Below are 16,856 nucleotides of genomic sequence, written 5' to 3' on the forward strand. Positions count from 1 at the left end.
TTTGCAAGAGAGCCAAGTGCTTGAAGACAGGTTTCACCTCTGATACCAACATGCAGAGAGGAAGTGGTTTTCACAGCTTTGTTGTTAAGCTGCTAACAGTGCAACTCTTCAAAACTCAATTCACCTGAATAACATAACCTTATGTATTATGACATAATGTACATTCAGCATGTTTTGCATACATTTAACTGACTTCTTATTCCTTCTGGTATAACACAGCAGATCAGACACTCTTCCTCTTCCATGAATATCAAACATTATTTTGTTAATAGGATGCTGGCTGAGATTTGTTCTGTATATTTCTCAAGTGGTTCACTTCAATGTTAAATATATTCAGGGATCGAATTATTGTAGGTCTGTAAGGTCTGATAGTCCACCTCTGAAAGGTGATTGTCAACTAGTAAAGGCAAACTAAAAACGACCAACTAGAAAATATTGTACATAGAAGTAAACTAACTCATTTTAATGAAACCTTTGTAACATTATGTGTACGTGCGCTGCATGTGGCCCAAGTGGTCTGAGGCAGGAAATGTGGTTTCAGGCTTACAGCTATGACATGAAACAGAGGCAGAGTTTATGTCAGTCAATGGGCTGGTTGCACCATTGTATCGGTTCTTATGAAAGACGATTGGTGATATCGATGACGAGAGGCAAAGTCAGCATTTTCCTCCGTCAGCTGCTTGGTTCTCAGCCCAACCCCGGACAGAGATGGGGTGACTACGATCTCATCCTGAGGGGACACTTTCCCCCTGAAGACAGGGAGAGAAATGGGCTTTAGGGTCATAGGAAATTACGCACTCCTTGAAAAACATGTTCAGATAAAATGTCTGAGTAATACAAGAATGAATTTATTAGGACAGGCATGAACTTTTACATTAGTTCCAGTGTACTTTATAAATTAGCTGGACAAATAACTTAAACATTCTTTTGATGAATTACATTTAAATGTCAAATTTTTCCTATATGCAATCATAAGTTGATACTTGACTGATCATTTTGTACCTGCAAATGCTTTTCAACGATGATTTGAGCCACATGAAAAAGCTGAATCGAGCTGCAACACCTGATAATAAATCAAAATCAAAACTTATCCGGAGAAATTAGCTCAATGAGTGGTTATTTTAAAAACTAGCCTCAGAAAAACATAAAAAAACACATGCAATCACAATACATTAACATTTTACTGAGCGTTCTGCGTCATTATTTGAAGCTGTAACAAAGAACAGTGGTAACACACAGCGGCACATTGACCACCTGTGAGACAAGTGTTTAACACTTGTGGCGCTTGTGCTCAGAAATTAGTCAGCTAAGGCGTGCTGTATTGTGGTGAGTTTATTGCACGGATGCTGCTTAGTGTCTCATCCAGCTATTCTAGAAATCCTAAGCCACAACAGCTGCCAGCCTGCCAGGCAAAAAGATTGCAAGTGATACTCCCACAAAAAGTGCCAGTGAACGTTACAGGGTCACATTACAACGGAGTGACAAATGGAAATACTTGGAAAAGGTAAATGCCACATCAAGGTCTATTGTTGCACATAATGGGATAATCTAAATGATGTACACACAAAAAAAGGCACCACTTGCATACTACCCCTAAGTGCTAATACTTTCAAATACTTAGATTTTTTTTCAAACATTGCTTTTCCTATCTGAGGTTATATTGTCAGTTAAAAAAATATCCTGGTGCTAGCCTATACAATACTAATGCCTGAGTAAATTCTATTTCTACAATTGGAACAGTCATGTATTGGCTCTGGTCTGGTTAAGTTTAAGTTTAGTGATTTTACATCATATCAAACCTGACCTGCACTGACTGTCACTATCATTCCAAAAAAGATGGACAATGCCACAAGAGCAGGCTCGCATGTTGTGCAAAGTTTAGTGCTGCCTGTGATACAGTGACAAAACGCTTTATTAAAATCCATTTTATATTGAAGTTCTAGTCTGGCATACAAAGCTGGAAAATGCTGCACATGTGCAGGTGGTTTGTATGAGAAAGACACAGGAAATCCCCACAGTATGTTAGTATAGCATTTCATCAACTTGTATTTTCCATCCATAATGCACATGCTTTTTATCAGGGACAGTCATGGCCAAATCAGGATATATGGTCCCCATGACAGAACCTCTCATCAGGTGAAGCTAAATGTGTCTAAACAGGAAATGAAATGATGGAAATCACCTATAGGTAGTCCAGGACTCACTTTCCCGATGTAGAAGAAGAGCAGCAAGGCTAAGACGATGTTTGCTAAGGCGTAAGCCCATTGAATAACAAACATAATCACTATGGAGCTCAATGCCTGAAAGAAAGAAACATTCATTAACCTCTGTAAATATTATCTTACATTATACCATGACAACAAAAAGAGGTGTTTAACGTACCCCGATGAGAGCGACCCAGTGGTTGCAGAATTTAACATACAAAGAATCCTGCATAGGTTTGATTTGAACGCTCTGGTGCTCCACTTTCCCTCCAGCAACTAAAAGATTAAATACAGGGTCAGGTTACTTAAAACACGCAAGACAAACTATGAACTCAATGAGCTGATCACCTGTGCTGTGATGGTGGGGGTCACCAGCTGACTCCTGCGGTTCTTCTCCAGCCTCCTCATGTGCAGCAGAACTCATCTCCTCTACGTTGTCTTCAGGGAACATATTCCTGTTTAGGTCTAAGCCAAAGCTTTCCATCAGCTTCTGCTTAGGAGTGACTTGAGCTTTTCTGCCTTTGCATCTAGTGCTCAGCTCTTGCATCGAGGAGGTGTTCTCAGGCCCAGCATCAACATTTGACACTGGGGGAAATATTTGGTCCATGTCCTTGGTAAACTCCAGCAGAGTGCCTTTCATCTGCTGCGGACTCTCCCCTTCACTCCCGTAGCTCGGAAGAGATTCCTCGATCAGAGGCCTGGAGCTCTGCCTGGTTGAGCCACAATGGTATCTTTTGGCCGGGCCGATGGTGCTCCTTTTCTCTTTACTCTGCAGCTGGCAGGTCATAGCCACACTGAAGTAGGAGTAGTCGATGAAGCTGTAGGTGAGCATGAAGTTTATGGAGACGATCGGAGCCAGCACGTTGACCTGACCGATAAAAATGAAGGCCATGGTGAGCAGACTGGTCAGACAGATAGCAGCCACGGGAGTCCTGTTGGGGCCTTTCTGTGAGAGAGGGAGAGGGACACACCATGGAATGACAATGATGTCTGATAAAAGAAATTAAATAATAGAAAAAATACTGAAATGTGGGACCCATTTCTAAACACAGAGTGGAGAAATGTAAACTGAGTGTCCAGTGATGGTCTGTTGGGACAGGAATAGGATTATAGGATGAGGAGATAGTTTCCTTTAATTTGATTTCTAACTGCTGTTTGTATATTTTTGTTTGTATTATTTTGTGGGGCCTTTTTTATGCATGTAAAGGAAACAATGAAAAAAACACATTTATAAAAAAGTTCCCATTTTGATTGAGTCCAAAAATGTACTACAGATGCATGCGTCTCATAGAAAAATGGTTGCTTTGTTAAAAATAAACATGCCTTTGGTCCAATGCGGTACATATACTATCATCTTAATTCTCGTGATTGAGACTAGTATTAAAACTTCAACCTTTTGCCCAAAAAACCCTTAAGTATAGGCATACTAGGGACAAACAGCCACGCAGAGGGAAATCTGAACCTGAAGTCATATTTGAGAAACATAACACCAAACCAGTAGAGAGTTTAGTAATTGTTTTAACATGTGATTTTAACCAGCTTGCTTTCACATCCCAGGTCCTAACACACAGTTTAAGGAGCACTGCTGTGTGCCTGGCGGGCCTCCAGAGCACACAGCGGAGCGGGGCCCTGCCCGTCGCCCTTCCTGCGTTTGTTCTGAAGCTTTGATTTGGGCCAAGATGTCTAGGGCCTCATTCCAGTCCGCTGAGAGAGGTCCGACACCGCTGCCACCCAGGGAAGTCTGAGGAAAACTGGGGTGGACGGGGTCAGGATGTCAACGTGACTGAGGGTGTGTGTGAGTGTGTTGTGTAACAGAAGTTAGTCTCAACTGCAGTGCAGTCAGTAAACTCACTTCTATGAAGTGGAGTCCGCACTCTATAGTTAGGCAGTCCTGTCACTGTTTCCTGTTGAGTCCACCCACCACACCCCCCTGCACATCCAGACTACACACACTCATTAGCAGTGGTGGAGGAGGTACTCAGACCCTTTACTTAAGCATATGTGCTATCACTTCAAAAACAACAAATACAAATGAAAGAACTGCAGGGTAAGAGTAAGAATAATTAGCTCAAATGTAATTATTGAACTTGTATTAAAAGTGTTTTTACAAGATCTATAAATGCACTTTGATGATTAAATTATATAGTTTAAAAAATGTATGCAGCCATCAATCTTCTAAAGGCTTTGCTGCATGCATCTCTGCTTTTTAAAGAATGACTGAATGCCAAGGCATCAAAAAATGAGTATGCCTAACTATGGTAGAGTCATATTCATTAATAAGACGTTGTACCATTCCTTTAATAGTCGGTCTTTTGTTTTCCGATCTAATGCATTGCAAGGCCACTTAGCAATGTGGCCTTTAACTGTATGTGTGCAAAGAAGTGCTACAACTAATATGTCACTGAGGAAGGAAAATGTCCAAATTCCCGCCGGACACAACAGGCAAGACTATCACCTTTTCCATGCTTTTCACCTTTAGTTTCTCCCTTTAGAAGTGTGGGTTTATGCTACTGTAGGAGCTGCTTACTTGGATCATCTCTTAACTGCAAACAGATAAGCAGCTAACGTAACAGTGACAAATTAAAGGTAAATTATGGCTTCAAATAAGTGAACTTACTGGTGCATATAACTACACTCCACTACATAATTTACATTGACATCAGGGTGATGTCTCTAGCTAATATTTTTCATGTACTGTTCCTGCCCAGACATCCCTCCCTTTGAGGCTCCATCCATCCATCCACCTACCCCTCTTCCCAGGAAGGCCAGAGCGGGGATGACCCTCTCTTGGGCGATGCACTGGAGGATCCTGGGTGCTCCGTACAGGCCTCCCATGCAGGAAGCCAGGGAGGAGATGTAGAGGCCCAGCAGAAAGAGGAAGCCCACCAAGGAGACCTGGAGGAAGAAGGAAAACAAACAGAGGGTGGAAGAGGATGGGGTGGGGTCGAGAGCGCACAACAGCTACACCCAGTTTTGGTTCCGTTGCAGCCAGCCCCTTATGAAAACAATGAGAGCTGACCACGGATGAAGAAGTCAAGGATGTTTGAAAATTGTACGTGATGGATTAAAGTTAAATCAGATATTAATGGAGTGGGAGTTTGTAAACCTTTGATCTGGAGTCTACTGAACTCTGGTGATGTGAATGATAATACTATAATGCGCTGAATCACACGTCATAAACTTCTTCTTGTCTGTTGATGGTTATCATTCCCAAAATCAGCCTTGAGGCTTCACCACCACCAACTGGCCTGCTGTGAAGCTGTACTGTAATCAATGTTGGGATATTCTGAGTTACACAGTGTTAGGAAAAGTGCACAGTGTGAAGTGGACTGTGTGTTAGTATGTTTCCGTCATTGGACTAATTGTGTGTGAAAGTGCACTAACAAGTGGGGTTATTGGGACTGGCACAGTATTTTCCAGATACTTTAACCCGGGTTTTCAGCTCCACATCTCAAGGAACATTCATTTAGTCAGAACCTGAACTATTACCACATCTACAATGTGAGCAATCATGGGGAATCCCCTCACCTTAGCCCTTCTGATGAGAGTGCCTCTCCGACAGGGCAGGATGGAAACACAGATTTGGGGCTTTACCTTTTCTGCTATCAAGAAGTCATAGTGCAGAGCTTCTCTGGTGCAGATGGCCCCCAGAAGGAAGACAAAGACCAGATACAGGAACCACCTGTAGGTCAGCAACATTACATCACACAGGATTATGAACAACTGCGGCGCTCTCACTATTAATAGAGGGGTTGTGTTTAAGTAACTGACTGTGTGATAGGGCGCTTAATCTCTCCAGTGTAGATGGAATAAAATGCCCCTTTTTTAAGAGAGTCCCACAAAAGTAAAATCAAAAGCATTTGGAAAGTACCATCTTGGATGAGTCACACCTTGAGGGACAGAACCCACAGATGAATATTTGAAAACTATAATTGTAGTATGAAATGAAGTTAGAAATAAAACTTTAAGATAACTGTTTTTAAGTTGTGACATGTTGATCAACAGCTTCACATTTTGCCACAGCTTTCAGTGTAGCTCAGTGTTTAGGATTCCACAGTATTCAAGTCTGTGCACTTTGTGGTGCTAATTTTAATTTCACAATAAAATAATCACCACAAAGTTTGTGTGTGTGTTTGTGTGTGTCCTCCTACGAGGTGAAGACAGCAGCCAGTGTTCCCACAGGGATGTTGTGTTCAGGCCGCTGAAGGTCTGCGCTCATGTTGAAACCTGCCATAACCCCTACAGACGCACACAGACAAACCACAAACATGCATAACACATACTGTACGATACAAATGTATTTTCAGACTGATTTTAGTTGCAAAAAGTGGGCTGGTTTCTTATACATACTGCACATATGCTATGCAACTGTAAGTGTGTTTGTTGTTAGATTATAAAGAGATGATGGGGGTCTCCTCACCTGTAGCAGCAGGGAAGAAGACCCCAAACACGGTGAAGAAGCTTTCTCCTGAGGTGTAATCTGGCATTGTGTTGCTTCTGAGCAGCCTGGGTGAATAACCAATGAAACCATGTTCTGAGAGAGGAGACAACAACACACTAATCTGTATCTTTACTGAATTACCTGTCCAAGATATCAACAGTACACATTTATTAGCAGAAGACATGATGTCATTTTAAATAACTTGGGATTGATCTTGATGAAATTAACTGGTCAATGGGCATGATATCTGTTCTATAGATCGAAAAGCATTTCAGTTGTTAAGTCTTTCTTGAATTCATATTGTGATGGATGATGTATTTTAAAAAAAATAATTTCCCATGGTCCAATCTCACTTGCAATATTGCCCACATATGATTGAGCTTGTTAAGACTGAATACCTAGATTTAACATTACATACTGATAAGATAAAGAACAAACAAACATAACCCCCCAAATGGCTAGTGTTTAGGCTGTAGGCTGCAAGCTGTACTGCAACCCCCAGCTACAGTATGATTTACCAGTGATTAAAAATGTGCTTGATTTCATTTATTTCCTTGTTAGGTGATTAATGGTGAGTTTTTGCACTGCACTTCTTGGGAAAGTTGAGTGGAAATATAAACACATCATATCTGCAGCAGGGGATTTTCCCAGGGAAGACCTACAGTATCAGACAGCATGATTTTAAAGACATATATATGATAGGTTTTAACAAATATAGCATTTTGCAAGTAATAGTTAGAGGTTTTATACTCAAATCTACAGTTTTATATTTAAATTTAAGTTTTTATATTCACCTAAATGTAGTACAGCACTACCTGAACTCAGAATTTGTGAGGTTAATTCGAAGTTTAACACATGTATTTTTAAATGTAAGTTGTTTGACAGCCTCAGTCATGGTCAGTCAGTTCAGTCTCAGGTCTGCTTGTTGAACGTGCAGGAGTAGAATTGTTCTGCAGTGCGGGGGCCATTTAAACCACACGGGCTGAAGGGTAGGCCCATGTTACAACACCGGACATTTCCCCCTTGGTTATCTTGCAAGGGGAAAGAATGTGTTCTCTCGGATTAATGACATGTTTATCCAAAAGGAAGTCGCCACCCTTTTCAGAAGCTCAGCGGCTTCCAAGTTTGTGTAAAAGAATGAGAGTGAGCGAGAGAGGGAGACAGAGAGAAGAGAGAGACTTGTTTTTCTTTTGTTTAACCAAAACATAAGGTCTGAAAAATCACTAACTATAAATGCACATGTTCTCCAGGAGAAGAATTTAGGGAGGCTGTAAAAACAGACATAAAATGGAACAAGGTGCCCAAACTCGTGTTCACCCTGTGACCCTGTGAGACCGCCCTCTGTCCAAACTGCCAGATCTAACAGATCCAGGGTCCAAGTCTGCATCATGGGCTCCCCACCCATATTACAACATGCACTCCAGCATCCAACCATGCTTAACTCTGACTGCTCTGTTGAGTATGTTGGAAAACTATGGACACAAACGCATTACTTGTTTTTCTCAAACTTTGGTGCAAAAATCTAAAAAAGTACAGTACAAAAAGCAGAATACAGATGGCAGTGTCCTTATATTTTGCACAGTAACCATTGTTTCTTTTGTTTATTTTAATGTCAGTTAGTTTATGGTCATCTGATGAAGCATGACTTTATTGAAGGATATGGCAGGATACAGCCTCACTGATATGATGGCATGGTTGTACAAACTCTGAGTAAAACAACAGCCATTGGGGTTTTTACTTTCATATCTTATATAATATGACAACTGTACAGCAATGTGGCTAGACCTTAGTATGTATAAAAAAACATCACTCCACTCTAGGGAGGCCTACAGAGCATTAAAGATTTCAGATAAGCTTCGGAGACAGCAATCATATTACAGAATCATATTGTGTGAAGAACAAGTGTATATTCAGAGTGGGGCTCCTTTCTGAACGCAGCATTCCTCTGATGCAGACTGGAATGTGTAGTCAGATTTCACAAGGCCTCTCCCACACTGACCAGTATAAAGTGTTGTGCATGGAGCACAGAGGTGGGGCAGGTCCCACTGGGATGATAGAGAGCTATATATTATAGCATCGGATCACAGGGGGACATGTTGTGGCGCTCTCTTGAGGAGCAACAGGCTGCAGATCTCAACTCCGGCCTTCTCTCTTTGTCATTTTCCAAAAATGTGGGAGAGCCTGGTTAACACCCTAAACCCCAGATCATAGCAGCATATTATGACTTCCTGTTCGGTTGGGAATAGGCTGCAACTAAAGGGACTGGGTTAGGTTGGATTGCATCTGTGCACCACATTCAAAAGGATTTGTGGTTGAGTTGTTCTGCTGCAGAGACAATGTGTTGGCAGTGTAACTAACCAAACTAAATCATCTACGACACAAAAACTACTTGTGAAAGTAATTGTCCTCCCATCAGGCATGATAAAGCACTATTTTAAAAGTCCACCTGTCTCAGTGCTGCAGGAAGGACTTGTCATTATCAGTCACTTAACAGATCCTTAAGGTGGGGAAATGTGGAAACCAGGTCAGCCTACAGGTTAAAGTTCATGTTCATATATAATGACACCCCTAAAGAGTGCTACACATGATACAAACACAGAGTCGTCAGCTTCACATGTTTAGATAAAGAAATTGAGTGTAAAATGTGAAATAAACAATAAAGCACCTATTGTTTGTCCCCCACAACCCCAACACTCAATTTAATATATTTTAAAAAGGTAAACAAACAGCAAATGTTTAAGTTGAAGAAGCTGAAACCACTAATTGTTTGGGATTGTTTCTTGAAAAACACCTTGATCTATTAACTGTATAATCATAAAGCCATTCATTTTACCATTTCAGATCACGAACACAGACAATTTGCCAGCAGAATTTGCCAACAGGCCAGTATCCCAGGGTAGTTTTGATATAAAATGTCAATTGGCAAACATGAAATAAATGGGAGTGATGTACCACAATGTCTTATCAAACTGTGACCACATGATTTTGGCGGTGGCTCCTTTTCGTCAGGACGGGCCTTGAGATTTGGTGAGGTGAGCCAGTCTGGGCTGTTTCATCCAGCTAGTGGACCTCCTGGTGTTCTGCCAGCCATGAGGTCACCACAACGCACACAGAAGCTCTTAATTAGAAAAACCTGGAAAAGTCATTATGCCTGCTACTCCCACACTTTTTTCAGGACTGCAAACCAGCCTGCTCTAATATGAAGACGGCTGGAGGTTGGGAGTGGTGGACAAGTTCAGGTTAGGGGTGGTATTAGAGTTTGTTTAGTTTTTTATACTGGTGTAAGAACAGTTGTAAAGTTTGCAAAAGCTAGCCACTGTCCCAGCGGAACAGGCACACTGAGCTCCTTGTGATTTGCTAAAGGCAAAAGGCAAAAAAACAGGACAATTTTTGCAGTATTTTGCACACACTTCTCAGTTTCTGTTTCTGTCCAAGGTCTGTTTTATGAACCGTCCTATTCATAAAACAACAGGATTGACTCCTAGAACTCCTTTACTCTTCCCACTGGACAGGACGTTGATAATCAGTGAGAACAGGAAATGTGGGGAAGGACTTCCTGAAGGCCAGCAAAAGAATACAATCTACTCAAAAAAAGGCAACATTTCCTCACCATAAAAGAAAAAAACAAAAGGAGAAAAAAGTATTCTCAGTAAACACACTGCAGTCTCAGAGTTGGCTTTAGCTACCCGAAAATAGCACTTTATATCATCTATCTAAAGCAAGAAGCCTCTGAAGGCAGGGAAAGTATCTTTGGAGAAAACAAGAAAACTGATAAAGCTGGGTGGAATCTGTATCAAAACGGATGTTACTCAAACACCCCCCTCCTTAGAAAATGATAAATGATACTATAGCTACACCTGCTGGCCTCAACAGGTCACAGCTATTCACCAATCAAGTCATTGTTCCTCAATGTTTCCTGCAGGCTTTGGAGGTTTAGCACAATTACCAACACCTCTCCCCAACCCTACTGATCATTTATCAAACAGTAAAAATGCTGTGGAAACTAGTAAAAACAGGAGCAAAGAGGAATTTGACAAACTCAAGAGAATAATATGCCTTTCAATATTTGGAATATTTGGATTTCATACTTGATTCTTTCCTTACCCGTCAAAATCTATCCCAACTTGTGCTATTCATACATTTTTTTCCAAAGAATTCTTGCTAACCTGAATGTTTTGAGCCTTAGGAGCACTCTTGTTTCTCTTTCGCTCCCTATAGAGACAATTTCATGACCTTTCTGCAGTAGACATTTAAACATGCTATGGCACAGTGAAACTAATAACATTAAACTTCCTAATTTACTTAACAAGCATTGTGTTTTGCTTTCTTTTCCCCGATACAGTAACTTCTGTAGGGATTTTTTTCGATGGTAATACTGATGACATGGCTACTCGGTTAATGACGGAAACATGTTCACTTATTTTCCTCCTAAAGTGTCCTGGAAATGCTTCTGAATGTCTACTAAATGTTCAATTGTATCATGGCTAAATAATGCTTCAAAGGCTCTAAATAATATTAGAACACTAAAACATGGATACTGATTTAACATTCTTACCTCCCTAATAATAAAGGTATTTTGATTTGGATTCTGATCCCTGTTAGCTTCTCACTTTACCCTTCAAATATAAATAAACGCACATCTCTACCTGGGTCAAGGTGCGTGAAGGTGCCGATGACAAAGTCCAGTGTGGAGACGGCCAGCACCGCCAGCAGCAGCAGCTGGAGTCGAACAATCCACTTGACACCGGCCAGGTTGATTCCCAGCAGTGCCAGCAGCACCACCGCTGACATGCCGCGCACCGCCCACTGGCTCTGTAGTCCCAGCAGCTCCGCCACTGACTCGGAGAAACCTGTGATGTACAAGGCTCCAGCTACGCACTGCAAAGGTGGGAGGCAGCATTAGAGATCTTTCTTAAAAAACAGCTCACCTCTAACTGAGCCTGGATTTGTTACTCACCTGTCCAAAGACGTATAGTAGGCCCACTGTCCCCCCGACCCTGCCACCCAGGACGGTGGAGATCATAGAGTAGATTCCTCCACCCCCAACACCGCAGTGCTCACACACTCCGATCCCCGACATCACCGTTACTAAAGCCACCAGAACAACCAAGGAGACCAGGAACATCCCGAGCAGCACGCCCGTGTTCCCCTGGATGATGAAAGAGACAAGATGACACAAAATACTATCCCATGTGAAAGTATCTGCGGCATGTAACTCATCTACAGCTTTTAATTAAAATACTTGTACACACAAAATCTAGTTATAGAGTCTTTAACTTTCAAATATACAGTGGGGCAAAAAAGTATTTAGTCAGTCACCAATTGTGCAAGTTCTCCCATTTAAAAAGATGAGAGAGGCCTGTAATTTTTATCATAGTTATACCTCAACTATGAGAGACAGAATGAGAAAAAAATCCAGAAAATCACATTGTAGGATTTTAAAATAATTTATTTTCAAATTATTGTGGAAAATAAGTATTTGGTCAATAACAAAAGTTCATCTCAATACTTTGTTATATACCCTTTGTTGGCAATGACAGAGGTCAAACGTTTTCTGTAAGTCTTCACAAGGTTTTCACACACTGTTGCTGGTATTTTGGCCCATTCCTCCATGCAGATCTCCTCTAAAGCACTGATGTTTTGGGGCTGTCGCTGGGCAACACGGACTTTCAACTCCCTCCAAAGATTTTCTATGGGGTTGAGATCTGGAGACTGGCTAGGCCACTCCAGGACCTTGAAATGCTTCTTACGAAGCCACTCCTTCGTTGCCCTGGCGGTGTGTTTGGGATCATTGTCATGCTGAAAGACCCAGCCACGCTTCATCTTCAGTGCCCTTGCTGATGGAAGGAGGTTTACACTCAAAATCTCACGATACATGGCTCCATTCATTCTTTCCTTTGCACGGATCAGTCGTCCTGGTCCCTTTGCAGAAAAACAGCCCCAAAGCATGATGTTTCCACCCCCATGCTTCACAGTAGGTATGGTGTTCTTTGGAGGCAACTCTGCATTCTTTCTCCTCCAAACACGACGAGTTGAGTTTTTACCAAAAAGTTCTATTTTGGTTTCATCTGACCATATGACATCCTCCCAATCCTCTTCTGGATCATCCAAATGCCCTCTAGCAAACTTCAGACGGGCCTGGACATGTACTGGCTTAAGCAGGGGGACACGTCTGGAACTGCAGGATTTAAGTCCCTGGCGGCGTAGTGTGTTACTGATGGTAGCCTCTGTTACTTTGGTCCCAGCTCTCTGCAGGTCATTCACTAGGTCCCCCCGTGTGGTTCTGGGATTTTTGCTCACCGTTCTTGTGATCATTTTGACCCCACGGGGTGAGATCTTGCGTGGAGCCCCAGATCGAGGGAGATTAGCAGTGGTCTTGTATGTCTTCCATTTTGTAATAATTGCTCCCACAGTTGATTTCTTCACACCAAGCTGCTTACCTATTGCAGATTCAGTTTTCCCAGCCTGGTGCAAGTCTACAATTTTGTCTCTGGTCTCCTTTGACAGCTCTTTGGTCTTGGCCATAGTGGAGTTTGGAGTATGACTGTTTGAGGTTGTGGACAGGTGTCTTTTATACTGATAACGAGCTCAAAAAGGTGCCATTAATACAGGTAACGAGTGGAGGACAGAGGAGCCAGAAATCTTGCTTGTTTGTAGGTGACCAAATACTTATTTTACCGAGGAATTTACCAATAAATTCTTTAAAAATCCTACAATGTGATTTCCTGGATTTTTTTTTCTCATTCTGTCTCTCATAGTTGAGGTATACCTATGATAAAAATTACAGGCATCTCTCATCTTTTTAAATGGGAGAACTTGCACAATTGGTGGCTGACTAAATACTTTTTTGCCCCACTGTATGTGTATGGGGTCTCAAAATCAATGGAATCTTATCCTTAAAACTCTGGATAATTATTTTTAAAAATCCAAAAAGGTTATTGCATATTCTTTTTTACAAGTCCAGAATAAGTAAGACCAGCAACTGCAAAAAACTGCAACTATAAGGAGTAAATCTCTTTTTTTTTTAAAACAGCTTTGCATTAAAATATTTTATAATAAATAATCAAAGCACACATTGTAAATTATTCATGCATGCTTGTATACTTTTTTCAAATATATATTCTGGTTATGTGTCAGCACATTTTTTTTCATCGACCAAAATAATGAATTAATCTTTTGGTTTTAATGCAACACTCCTTTGTTCTAGCTGGAGTTTAATGTGTGCAACAATCTGGGAGAAACTGAAAATTGTTACCAGATAAAACTCTCCCACACTATTATTTGCCACGTTAAATCCACATAGTTAGATTTCTGCTTCAGTATAATGGAAATGGTAGGATGATGAATGATGTTCATGTTTGGAAGAAATTCTGGTGACACACACTTCACTTTTGCACAATAATTAATGAGGAAGCAATTCATTTATGATGAGATTCCTCTCACTCAAGTAACTGTTTTTCTCACATGGCAAACTACTGTATGTTTAAGCTGTCAAGTGTAACTCAAAGGAATGTTGCAATTAACATCATAGAGTCTTTGTGCTGTATCCGGTGATGACACATGCACATTAAAGTGTTTGCGATCAACTGACACAGTGACACATACTTAATGATGGTTGCAGCTAAACACTAAAATCAAAGAGCCTAGACAGATACATGTAAAGCAGAGCCAAAACCAAGCTTGACGCTACAGATTATAAAAAAGGGAAAAGAAATAAATAATCAGTCGTCTAATAGCCACACATAGTACATTCCTAATTAGAAAAGTCATTTCAAACACCTGAATGCACCATTTGTGCACACTATATATGCACTTTTAAATGCATCTCAATATAATAATATTGAAAGGCAATTAATTTGAGAAGACCATCAAAAAAAGCGTACTGAAGGGTTTAATCTTTGGGCAGATTATTTTTTGTTTTCAAAAGTTAAAGATGGTATTTGGAGGTGGGGGGTTACTCCAATGGACAAAACTCCCAACATATTACTGATTCATACTTAAAGAAGTTAATCTCTTTTACATTAAGCTGAGGGCCAATTTCATCATCAGTAGACACAGCTCTATGAGAACAATACCCTTCAGCATGCATTCATACAAAATCTATGGGTCTTATTTAAGATTAATTGTTATTGTTTGTAATTTCTGTCTCTTCAATAAACAAATGTTTAGCTTTTCTATTGATTAAAACACATGGACCAAACAAAAACACAGTGAATTGCTGTAAGTATTCTCATTCCATCATATTTACTAGGGATAGAAGAACCAAAATACCTCAGAAAATATAGGTAGACAGAACAGCACAATACTAACCACCAGGTAGCCGGTACGTAGGAATAGAACCACACCAAAGATGTTGATCATGCAGGTGGTAAATACTCCATCCCAGGTACCGAAGAGCACCGGCTCCCAGACAAACAGCTTGATCCTCCACCAGGGCTGGCTTGACAGCTGCAAGCCCTGCCCAAAGACAAACAACACTCACTGCCCTGGCTGGTTTAGTTATCTCAAAGTCAACAAGTCATAATATTTGAGGATTAAATACCTGTGCATCTTCATGAAAGAGATCATGGACATGAGAGTTTGTGTCAGTAACTCCCCCCTTCAACAGGCCTGCCCCGTCTCCCTCCGGTTCACAGGTGTGCACAGTCCATCCTACTGGCAGGGTTTCCATTACGTCCTATACATGTGAATAGCTGTGGGTGTAGGTGGGCCTTTTTTTTCCATATAAACCATTGGTGTTATATAACAACATAAGGAAACGTTCTTAATGTTCGAATATATTTCAAACATTAAGCAAGTTTCCACGGTTAGAATTCATTTATAAGTGACCACATTAGTTATGGACATGTTTTTTGTTGAAACTGAAATTGGTCCCTCCTATCATGGTTAAACAACAGGTGCAGCACGCAGGCACCCGGATACACCTGGTTGTGCTCGTGACAGCAGGATCCAGAAACTGCAGCTTAGGCTATACCGTAATTAGCTAGGCTACTATGTTACCACAAGCTAGCTAAAAATAAATGAAAGTAAAACCATGAGCTGCGGTCGACGGTGATATACTAGAAAGTATATATTAACAATTGGAATAAAACAGGGGAACAGATTTCATAATAACATACTTACCTAACTTTTTTAGTTTAGAAAACAACCGGTTTTTTAAAATAAATATTTTTTTTGTAATCATTGTTGTAGGGGGTAACTAGTCGTCAGCAAAGAGAGACCATCATATTCAAAGAAAAATAACATATTTTTGAAAGTTGTTTCATTGTGGCCAAATCGAAATATTCAATAAATAAAAAATGTGTGTTCTGATTCACTATTATTCAGTCTGAGATGAGGCTAAGACAAAAAAAAAAAAAAAAGTATGTGGCAAGTCAGTGAAACAAAAAGTCTATCTTTTAAATGTTAATGTTGGTGGGCTTTAGCCTTAAATCAACAGCCTTAAATCAACATTGAGCAGCAAGCGTTCAGTAAAGAAACTGATTTAATTTTTACAAGGCAAAAACTGATACTGAAAATGACGTGGGGGCCTATGACGTGATGCTCCTCCATTCATGGAGGTTAACGTTAAACTCAACAGTTTGCTAAACCTACCTTTCACAGAGTCCCTTATCTTTCCATTCTGAAAAAAAGTAATAGTTCGTTATCAACTCGACATATCACTTCATTGTTCGTCAGAGATGCCTCCAGTCAGCGTGAACAGGACTCCCAGCTCCTCCGTTAAGTGTTTGCTGTGAAAACGACCACAGGCTTCTGGTAACTTTGATAGCCTACCTCCCAGGGTGTGTGGCCGCTTTGCTCCGGGATCCTGTGTTAGTTTTGGCAAGCCCTTCAGCATATTGACTAATGATTAAAGCAGGGAAAAAGCAGGTGCCACTCAATATCCTTAGCATTTTATTTGTGGAATTATTCCCTGAAACATGATTTTGGGACTACATGTTGTGGGGAATATTTCAACCGGTCTACAGGCACAAATAACACAGATAATAAATAATTCATGTTTATAATTTTGGATTTAACAAATGAGGGCTATGTTTAATGAGTGGAAGTGTTAAGAATGAAGTAATTGGATGTAACAGCAACATTGGTGTTTTTACTTTATCAATCTGTATCTATTTCCAACCTACCCTTCCTTATTATTCTTTATTATAATATTGCAAGGATCCATATCTTTGATCTGTTGGTTGGAAGTTTATCGATTATTGAATAGC

General features: G+C 40.6%; 1 protein-coding gene across 2 annotated transcripts; it reads right to left on the bottom strand.

Moving 5' to 3' along the window:
* Window positions 1-448: 448 nt before the first annotated feature.
* Window positions 449-16,432, bottom strand: slc12a8 (solute carrier family 12 member 8). 2 transcript variants are annotated; one of them, XM_063887724.1, is made up of 14 exons: window positions 16,240-16,432; window positions 15,188-15,322; window positions 14,956-15,102; window positions 11,603-11,794; window positions 11,292-11,523; window positions 6,625-6,738; window positions 6,356-6,443; window positions 5,733-5,886; window positions 4,953-5,099; window positions 2,553-3,150; window positions 2,383-2,480; window positions 2,183-2,300; window positions 1,003-1,063; window positions 449-749 (listed from the first exon to the last, which is right to left on the bottom strand). In XM_063887724.1, exons 2-14 carry the CDS (start codon window positions 15,314-15,316, stop codon window positions 584-586), a joined length of 2,244 nt encoding a protein of 747 aa, XP_063743794.1. In that variant the 5' UTR covers window positions 15,317-15,322; window positions 16,240-16,432; the 3' UTR covers window positions 449-583. The 2 variants fall into 2 exon arrangements, with proteins under 2 accessions (XP_063743794.1, XP_063743795.1); XM_063887725.1 differs by lacking the exon at window positions 1,003-1,063.
* Window positions 16,433-16,856: the final 424 nt, after the last annotated feature.

This window comes from Eleginops maclovinus, chromosome 7 (genome assembly GCF_036324505.1).
Source record: "Eleginops maclovinus isolate JMC-PN-2008 ecotype Puerto Natales chromosome 7, JC_Emac_rtc_rv5, whole genome shotgun sequence".
Classification (NCBI taxonomy): Eukaryota; Metazoa; Chordata; class Actinopteri; order Perciformes; family Eleginopidae; genus Eleginops; species Eleginops maclovinus.